We start from the raw sequence: 10435 nt of genomic DNA on the forward strand, positions 1-10435 counted from the left end.
AAACACAGATACAATTGGGATTTTTTTTCCACCTTAATCTTTTTTATTTTCTTTCTTATGTGTGCTCAAATTTAACATGAAATTTCAGTTTGATTAAATAATTTCATTTTAATATTGGCAGCTGTGGTCTCCCATATTTGCCCTCTTCTCTTTGACCCACTAGTATGTTTCCTTACTACAGTTACTTAAGACATGATGAAGCAGCAACACCACTAATTATGTCAGCATAGTGGAGTCAGTGTCAAAATCACGTGTTCAATCAGGCAGAATATACAAAAGATCACTTTGTTATATTCAAAAAAGAAAGGCATAACTGAACACTGTGCTTCAAAACTGCATGTTTACACACAAATACAACTGGAATCAAAGGTCTGTGTAGAAATGCATTATCTGAGTTTAGTTTAGTTAATGGCAATATACTGAAACTGGGGACTTGTTTAAAGCCACTATACAGTGGCATGCAAAAGTTTGGGCACCCTGTTTACTGTAAATAGCTAAGAAAGTTAAAGATGATCTGATCTCCAAAAGGCATGAAGTTAAAGATGAAACATTTCGTACTTAGTAGCGTCCCTTTGGCAAGCACTGTATCACAGCTTCCAAATGTTTTTTTGTAACCAGCTAAGAGTCTTTCAGTTCTTGTTTGTAAGATTTTCACCCATTCTTCCTGAAAAAGCCTTCTAGTTCTGTCAGATTCTTGGGCCATCTTGCATGCACTGTTCTTTTGAGGTCTGTCCACAGATTTTTAATGATGCTTCTGTCGGGGGACTGTGAGGGCCATGGCAAAACCCTCAGCTTATGTCTCTTGAGGTAGTCAATTGTGAATCCTGAGGTTTAAAATCATTGTCCTGTTGTAGAAGCCATCCTCCCTTCATCTTCAGCTTTTTACAGATGGTGTGATGTTTGCTTCCAGAATTTGCTGGGATTTAACTGAATCCATTCTTTCCTCTACCTGAGAAATGTTCCCTGTGCCACTGGCTGCAACACAAGCCCAAAGCATGTTCGATCCACCCATGTGTTTAACAGTTGGACAGATGTTTTTTTTTTTTCATGAAATTCTGCACCCTTTTTTTAATCTAAACATTCATTCTAAACAACAACTCATTGCATCCAAAACAATCAGTCCACAGAACTTATTTCCGAAAAGCATCAGGCGTGTTCAGATTTTCCTTTGCAAACTTCTGATGCTGAATTTTGTGAAGAGGGTGCAGGAACTGTTTTCTTCTGATGACTCTTCCATGAAGGTCATATTTGTATAGGTGTCGCTGCACAGTAGAACAGTGCACCACTCCAGGGTCTAATAAATATTCCTGCAGGTCTTTTGCAGTCAAACAGGGGTTTTGATTTGCCTTTTTAACAATCCTATCAGCAGCTCTCTCAGAAAGTTACCTTGGTCTTCCAGACCTCAGCTTGACCTCCACAGTTCCTGTTAACTTCCATTTCTTTCAATTTCAATTCAATTTCTTAATAACATTACAAACTGAGGAAACAGCTACCTGAAAACACTTTGCTATCTTTTTATAGCCTTCTCCTGCTTTGTGGTTTATTTTAGTTTTCAGAGTGCCAGACAGCTGTTTAGAGGAGCCCATGGCTGCTGATTGTTGGAACAAGGTTTCAGGAGTCGTTGTATTTATAAAGCTTTGAAATTTGCATCACCTGGCCGTTCCTAATGATGATTGTGAACAAGCCATAGTCCTAACAAGCTAATTATGGTCTGAGACCTTGGCAAAAATTGTCTGAAAGCTAAAATGTCTTGGGGTGCCCAAACTTTTGCATGGTGCTCCTTTCCTTTTTTCACTCTAAAATTTTACGAAACAAAAATTAATACACTAATCTTGCTTAAAATGTTGAAAAGCATGTTTTATCTTTAACTTCATGCCTTTTGGAGGTCAGTGCATCACTTAACTATTCACAGTAAATGAAATTTTGACCAGGGGTGCCCACACTTTTGCATGCCACTCCATGTGCAATTTGAAATATCCTAACTTTGGTGCCCCAAAGTGGCTGTATATAGAATGCAACTAGGGGGTACTGAGATTAATGTCCTGAAAGCAACACATTAACTGCACTACTATGCCATCAGAGGAATGTAAAAGATGCTACAAACTTCTACAAACAGTAGCTTTAAAAATGTCTGACTTCTTAAGTTTTTTTGTATGGTTGTGCCTGACTAATCTGAATGTCTGCTGCATTCCAGATCTCAGCCAGAAGGCTAGTAAGTAAAATTAAAACAATAATGCCCGAAACTACAATAATACCAGGATTTAAAAAAAAAAAAAAAAATTTCTTCTTAATGTCATTCACCCTACAAAGTGCAATTCAAAATCAAAGTTTGGACAGTAAGAGGTGAGAAGATAGAGTGCAATCACACCATGCTTCCATGTTAACCTCCACTAACTGCCCTCTTAGTAAACACCATTTTCTTTGTGGTCATTTCTACACATTCCCATGCTGCTGTCCAACCTTTTAACCACAGAACCATCGTCCCGCACAATCTCTTTCTCTACTACATGAGGCAGGAGCATTTTCCCAAAGCCTCCAGCATAACTCAATGCCTGGTGGGAAAAGAATGAGGGAGGAGAGAGGGATCAGAAAGACAGAAAAGACAAATACTGGAAATCTGACGTGAAGATCATAAATGTTCAAAAAAATATATTAGCATGTATTGGAAGCACTTGTAAAAATACACTGTGATTATGGTATCACGACTAACAGCACCTCCACATTTTTTCATGTCCTCTCATGATCAAAGATAATCTCCAAAAAAATCTGCTTTTGGTAAAATCATTTTTAGTGTTTTTTGGACACACTGACCTTCTCAAAGTCCTGTCTGGCTGAGGGGAGATCTACAGCCAGTGAGGGGTCTCCCGTTTGCTTCTCCATCCTTTCGCCTCTCACCACCGTTGTCTTGACAACCTTGCTGACCTTTCGGCCTTGCACTGGCTCCACTTCAAACTCTGATGCAGTGGCGGCACCCAGGGCCAGGGGCTCTGAGAAGGTCAGCTAGAGAAAAGACCACAAAATGTCCAGACACCCACTGTTATGTACTTTGTAAAATGTACTTTTATTTTTTGTCTGGTGTTGTCATTGGGGCAACACTTTAATCGATCCAATACTTTTATGGCCAGATACCAGCAAAATGATTAACATTCCTATCAGCCTCAGGTGTGCTTTGTATAGAGTGGTGCAGGAATGAGTTCTAAATCCCGCCAAGTAAGCATTTTAGTACTGCCGGTTCCCTCTTCTTGAAGCCAGTGGGTGTTTTGAATGGATTTTGGTTAGATGTCTGAAATAAGGTCTGTGGTTAGCACAAGCTTAAGAGATTTCAATTCTCATTCCACGACATAAAATACATCAGTAAATACCCCACTTGTGAATACTTAAGCCTTTAGGTTTCTTTAAATGGTGGTTGCTAACAAGTGGCTAAATGAGACTACAGGACGTCATGCCGAACACGGCTTTACAGCCTTGTTGTGGTGGCAAAATTAGGTCATGCAACTGCAATGTAGTTTTGTTCATAGCCTAATGTTTTACATGCATTTGTGCATTTATGCATACAAAATAAAAGTATTGCTCATTTGTGAAGATTATCTCACTAAACATAACATGTAAGTGTCATAAGATTTTGTTTGCCACAAAGCTTATTTTCCGCAATAATCCTGATAGGAAAAGCCCATTGGCTTTCTGACAAGTGAACCGGGGCACTAACTTCATTTAAGCATGCTAACACACTAAACTGAGATAATGAACATGGTAAACATTCTACCTGCTAAACATCAGCATGTTAGCATTGTCACTGAGAGGATGTAAGCATGCTGATGTCAGCATTTAGCGACCCCTCTTCCAGGACAGACAGACGTGCAATAGATGTCGTATAAAACAGATCAACATGATAAATTAACAGTAATCCGTATGACACAATGAGACAGAAAGAGAGAGAGAGAGNAGAGAGAGAGAGAGAGAGAGAGAGAGAGAGAGAGAGATGCAGGACAGACGGTAATGACAGTAGCTTACAACAACATTAATGAAAGTAATAATATTATAATTATAATTCCGGCTATTGTGGTACAATATGTTGAAAGTATATATTAATATCTGATAGTATAGATATGTGATAGTATGCAAAAATGAGCTACTGATTTGCACACATTAAATATAACATTATTTATTCTTTGTTGAATACGGCCTTTCATTTAAAGTGAGACATTTTCTGTTAGTATCTTTGTCAGTCAGACCTGCACACATAGCTAAAAAATATTCTCAAATCAGTGTCACATAAATTTTGCCTGTATCTGCAGCATCTAAAGAATTTTACAAAGTTAGTTTACTTAACATAAAGACAATATACTGAAAAAAGGGGACAATTTGAAAATTCCCAATGTTGGTGCCCCAACTAGCAGTATATGGAATGACACTGTGGTATCAAGCTATCCAACTGAAGGATGATTGGTACCTTCACATGACATTAGAGAAAATTGTTATATTGTGGTAGTCTGACTAATACTGGACTTTTAAAATACATGTAAACATGTTAGCTCAACTGAAATCGTGCTTAATTGAATTTCTCAAAGTCGGACTAACACACCCAGATAACGTGATTGGGAGTCGAATTACTCCTGCATGTATACAGTCAATCGGACCCAAACTGGCCGAGGTGCTCTGCACATGCTCCAAAGTTTCCACCCTTGGCTTTGACCCGGAAGTCAAATATAATTAAATGACTAACAGAAGAAGAAGCTGGTAACAACATGGCGAAATCTACATCCAGAGCCATGCATTTTTGGATGGACGAACTGGTTGTCCACCATGGTACCATGGTACCATGCTTTATTTATAAAGCCCAATATCAGAAATCACAATTTGCCTAAGAGGGCTTTACAGCATACAACATCCTTCCGTCCTGTCATAGTGGAGTTGGACATACTTTGGTCAATAAATCGATTACCCGTGCTTGTATACTGGGACAAGGACAGTAGTCCAATTAAATTACTTAGTCAACCTATAACTGCAGCTTGACTTAACTGTGCATGTAAATGTATTGACTGAGATGAATGGCCTGAAAGCAACACATTAACTGCACTATATATCATCAGAGGAATTTGAAAGATACTGCAGTTGCCAACAAATAGTTGCTTTAAGGTGATACAACCAAGGGGAAAACATTAGATTTTGGACTGTTTTGTTTTCATAACATGTCTTTATTTCAGACTAGTGGAAAGAAAACACCCAAATTACACATTAAGATGTTTATTTTAGTTAAGATTTCTGTTCTGAAAATGTATGCATAAAATGCGTATTTAATTACATAATGCCTCATTTACATATTTAAACATACCATTTCAACAAATTTGTAATACAAAAAATAATTGCCTTACTGTAAGTAATCAAGTGGAGAAGTTTAATAGTTATATCCATTAGTTAAATTTTTTACCCTATTCACCTGGGGTGTCTCCCCTTAATAGCAATAACTGATTATAAATATAAATCACACATCACAATATAAATCACATAATGGAAACCAAGTAATGTTGCTAAAGATTAAAGTGGTGCTGCTATGAAACCATATGAAAGTAGCTGGGATATAACACTGACCTCTTTTTGATCTCCCTCACTGTGAAGCACAGTTCTCTTCACCACTCTGGACACAGTGTCTCCCTCCTCGATCTGCACCGTCTCCTGGTGAGAGCCCTCAACGGTCACTTCCTGCGTCTCCATGCCATCCGCTGACACATATTTACGAATCACCTTCCGTGTGATCTGCAGGGCACAATGGCAAGTGATTAACTGTGCTGTAAAATCTTATTTTCCATCATGTAGGCCATGGACTGGTATTGTTAACTTAAGTGTAACTTTTAAAAATGTTATTTAATGTTGGTGGCATCTTTGAATGCAACCTTACTTTCTTAACTACCATGTTGCCATGCTCATCTGTGTACTTCTCCTCTGTGACGGTCTGTGGTGGCATATCTGGCAGGTTATCCGCCTATAAAAAGACAAAAGACGTACCATCAGTTCACATGATTCTGCACAGAGAGGAACAGCCAACATGTTATTTGTATCAGAGAAAGTATTTCAAGCAACATATGATGTAAGTCACTCAACACCACCGCATCTACAGTCTATTTTAAAGCCCCTATATGTATAATTTTGATGCAATTGTATAAACTTTCAAATCATTCTGATAGCGTAAGTTTCAAGGGGGGGGGGGGGGGATTCTACACCCTGTGACTTTAATGTCTACATCAGAACAAAGAAAATAATATGGACATGGCAAAATTAAAAGTGGGTGAGTGTGCAGAATCAAATAAACAAAAATGACAAAATAACAAATAATAGATGTTGTTTAAAGGTTCTTTTACAACTTCAAAAATTTACTTTCTGTATTGCAGAATATAGCTTTTGTGCCAAGCAAATAAGGGGAGTTCTTAGTAAAATTATTGACCTTGTAAGTTAAGTCCAGCAAAACAAAACACAACACCAAGTAGCAATAAAGCACTGCTACCCACAAACCCTGCACCACTTCACAGTGCACCAGGGCTACACAGCTGCATCATGTTTGTTTACCTGAATGATAACTCTGCGTCGGACCACCCTGGTGGTCAGCACCTCCTCCTCTGAGCTATCAGTAGACAGACACCCTAGCTCCTCTGCTATCTCCTGGGAGACAACCAGCATGGGTCAGTGTATCAGGTCTAAATAGCAGCTGTTCATTCTTTTCTCTGAATCTTGCTTTTATGTTTGCTTGCCAAAAAGGTTCATGTACAGGAATGAGGGAATAAAATCAAAAGAAATATATGGCATGACACAACAGTGATGTGCAATAAAGAAAAGGCACAGTAATACAAAAACTTTCAACTGAAATAAATGTGCCAGGATGGGAACCAGTGTGCAAAATACAGGGAAACTCAGACCCCCTGATTGACACCTGAAATCCCCCAGAAAATGTCCAAATCAAATCTTTGGAGGGTCTCAGAAATTAAGATCTATATTGTGAGGTTTGTTTGCACTTTCAAATGTTTAACAGCAGCACAGAAATCAGTTCTAATCAGTCCATTCTTGAGTCCAAGTGAACGTTTGTGCCAAATTTGAAAAAAAAAAGAAAAAGGAAAATTCCCTGAAGGCATTCTTGAGATATTACAAAACTGTACCTCAATGCCAACCTCTATGTTGTTAGCCATTTCACTCATTCTAGGGTACTACTTTTTGTTTAACTCATGGTCAGAGAAGCACTTAAAGTGATTTATGTAAATATAATTTTGAAAGCTGTGTAAGGCTCACGCATACTTTTTTTTGTTGTTTTTTTGTTTGAGTCCTCATTTCAAGTGCAAAGTTTAGAACCGCCGATAGAGTTACAATGAGAACATTCATGGAAGATACGCCAGGTTGAAATATACCGCAATTTCCCTTTAATGTGTGGCTGAAGTTTGCCTATTTTTCAAGTACCACACACAGCACAGGACAGGAGGATTTAATATTTTGCACACTGATAGGAACAACAAGCAGAAATCAAAGGATGCAAACAGGTGCAGGTGTGAACAAAGAGTTATATGTTAAAGAATCCGTTATTTACAGAAGCTTGTAAATGTCACAAATGCTGACTTCAAAATGTTGAACTGCAAAAAACATCAAAAAACATCACACCACCAATGTCAATGGCTTTGTCAGCCACTGATGACACAATTACTACAACTATTTAATACAGCATCAAACATTTTTGTTATTTCTTGAAAGTTTAGGCATTCATGCACACAAAAGCACTCGTCAGCCCCATTTAGGTAAAGTGCAAACTTGTGTATTTTATCTTCTGGGTCTTGAAAGCAGCACCACAGCAACCAGTCTGGCCAGGCAACAAAAAAGCCAGTGCAGTACTGCGCTCATGCTCAACCCCTTACCCTTCCCAGGAAGTCATCATCATCGTAATACCCTGCCTGATCTCTGGAGGGAAGCTCCTCACACACAGGGAGGTCGCCCTCTGTTCGCCCTTCTGAATCATAAGCAAATTCACTGAGACATTCACTGCCAGAAGAGAACCGCTTGTAATCTTCCACTTGGAGAAAAGGCTGAGCAGTGTACTGAGGGCTCCCTTTCAGGAAGCCAACACTGGGGCTACTCCCAGGCAGTGGGGACGGAGGTTCAGAGATATGATAAATCTCATGTTTCAGTTTAACTTCTTCTGGTTCAGAGAAGTCAGAGAGGGCTTGTCTGCAGTCGAAGAATTCCACATCTGAGTCAGAGTGCTGTGGAGTTTCAGATCCCTTTCGGAGCTCCTTTGGTAGGACCTTTGGATCCTCTGAATCAAATTCAGAGACTGTTTTCTGAAATTCTGAGAGGACTCTGTTAAAGTCTGGGGAGAACTGGAAATCTTCAGCATTTTCAGACTCTCCCTTGGCAGTGGCTTCAGTCACAACCTGAGATGAAATTGAGTCACTGAACACTGGAGACACTGGACTTGCATCATCCAGGGAGGCTTGGCTAAATTCAGAAACTCTCAGGGTTTGGTGTCCTGAAAATACTGCTTCATAATCTGGTGGTACCAAAAACTGAGTTGACATGGGTGAAAAAAGCTCACTGGACTGTGCCTTCTCAGGGGACAACTTCCACTCTGACTGTCCATGTGAACTGTCCAACCTTAAACACAATGTACTTTCGGGTGCAGGTAGAACTGGAGTAACAGTTCTGTGGGTTGTGTATGAGTTCTGGTCAGGCAGTTTTAGGGGAATTGATTTCATTGTCTTGTCATGAGTAAACATTGCACCTATTTTATTGGTGTCTTGTGTCACTGCTGAAGCAGACAATGGCTCTGTTTGAAACTGAGTGTCCTCTGGTGTCTGTGGAGGAGCCTGTAAGTGAATATCAACATGATCTAAATAAGTTTACAAAAAAAAGAGAAACAAAACAACATACAGGTCACCAGGTTAGTATCACTGTGCGATGATTTGTTTTCCATACAGCCAACATCTGATCAGGTTTAGAACATTATATGTGAAGCCATGACATGCAGGTTTAAAGAGATACTTCACCCACAAAATCACCATCTGTGTATCAATTACTCACTGTGTTACCTTGAATTTGTGAAGAAAACTTTGTTTTTCTTGCATGCTACCACTGTGAACAGAGAATCCATAAAAGGTGAACATCCTTCATGTATTAAAGTAAAAAGGGGGCCAACACACAACTGGTCAACCCAGTCTCGATCCGAAGTCACTGAATAATGGTGTTTAGTCAGTGACTACTGCAGTCAGATACAGACAAAAAAACCGTCCTTTCATGTTGGTATGATACACGTACAGGGAGGAAATGCAGCCAGACAACAACGTAAGTTAAAGGGGCGGAAATCCGAGTCGGGAGGACAGGCAGGTGGGTCCAACAACCAGGAGGTTCATTTTCCATATGAATGTAAAGCCAAACCCACTTCTTTTTTCCTAAACCCAACCTTGTGCTTTTGTTGCCTAAACCCAACCAAAAACATACATGTTTGCTGTTAAAGGAAAAAAAACGGCAATTTGCGATGTTATACCAACGTAGTGCATTTGTTTTGAAAGAGACTGTATGCACACTGTACATTTCCTGTGAAAATGGAAGGGTATTTTTAAAACAGACAATGCATGTAACAGGTTAAAGTTGACACGGCGTCCCAAAACATCAACAACCATCACACCCAGGGTACCCAGGGACGTGGAAAGTCCATGACCAAACTTCGATATGTGACAAGGTCAAATTGAGAATGTGTTGAACTGGTGCAGTATAATCCTAGTACTTCCCAAACATATGCTTTTTCACTAAAACGTTATGAATATTTCGTCATGGCACTTCAGGGCGCTCAACTCGTCCCTGCATGAGACTTTTTGTATATAAGTACTTTAAATCACAACGTTTTAGTGAAAATACCAACCTGGTCTCACTCTGAAGTTGTCAAAATCCTGCACTTGTTCAGTGACTTTCGCCATCAGACACTGACGAAAAAAGCTGTCCTTTCACATCCGCATGATACATGGCCGGTCGCCATTTCTTGCAGTATAATCAGAGTCTCATTTATCCAGTCATATGCTCAGTACTTTCCAAACACATGCTTCTTCACTAAAACATTGTGATATAAAACATTTCCTCATGGTACTTCAGGGTGCACAACTTGTCCCTGCATGAATTAAATTCAATACCAAGTCCCTCAGTAACAGAGGTTTCCTGTACCGACTTTGATCATTTTGTCGATAGCGCCGTAGGCTCGCTGCGAACAACACTTGACTCTGTAGCTCCTCTTAAAAAGAAGTTAAAAAAGCAAAGAAAGTTCGCTCCTTGGTATAACTCTCAAACCCGTAAGTTAAAACAAATATCGCGAAAATTTGAAAGGAATTGGCGATTAACCAAACTGGAAGAATCTCGTTTAATCTGGACAGACAGTCTCAAAACTTATAAGAGGGGCCTCCGCAATGCCAGAGCA

General features: G+C 39.4%; 1 protein-coding gene across 2 annotated transcripts in view; it reads right to left on the reverse strand.

Annotated features, from left to right (window-relative positions):
• Positions 1 to 1083: 1083 nt before the first annotated feature.
• The window catches only part of ank2b (ankyrin 2b, neuronal), a 157526-nt gene continuing 148174 nt past the window's right edge, over positions 1084 to 10435 (reverse strand). Inside the window, exons 2-7 of one of the 2 annotated variants that reach the window (XM_050066934.1) lie at positions 7890 to 8837; positions 6562 to 6654; positions 5897 to 5980; positions 5590 to 5754; positions 2812 to 3000; positions 1084 to 2552 (exon numbers count right to left, since the gene is read on the reverse strand). In XM_050066934.1, the coding sequence (XP_049922891.1) occupies positions 2403 to 2552; positions 2812 to 3000; positions 5590 to 5754; positions 5897 to 5980; positions 6562 to 6654; positions 7890 to 8837 (1629 nt within the window). In that variant the 3' untranslated portion in view covers positions 1084 to 2402. The remainder of the gene's footprint in view (positions 2553 to 2811; positions 3001 to 5589; positions 5755 to 5896; positions 5981 to 6561; positions 6655 to 7889; positions 8838 to 10435) is intronic. The other variant, XM_050066933.1, reaches the window with a different exon arrangement.

Source organism: Epinephelus moara, chromosome 17, assembly GCF_006386435.1.
Source record: "Epinephelus moara isolate mb chromosome 17, YSFRI_EMoa_1.0, whole genome shotgun sequence".
In the NCBI taxonomy this organism is placed as follows: Eukaryota; Metazoa; Chordata; class Actinopteri; order Perciformes; family Serranidae; genus Epinephelus; species Epinephelus moara.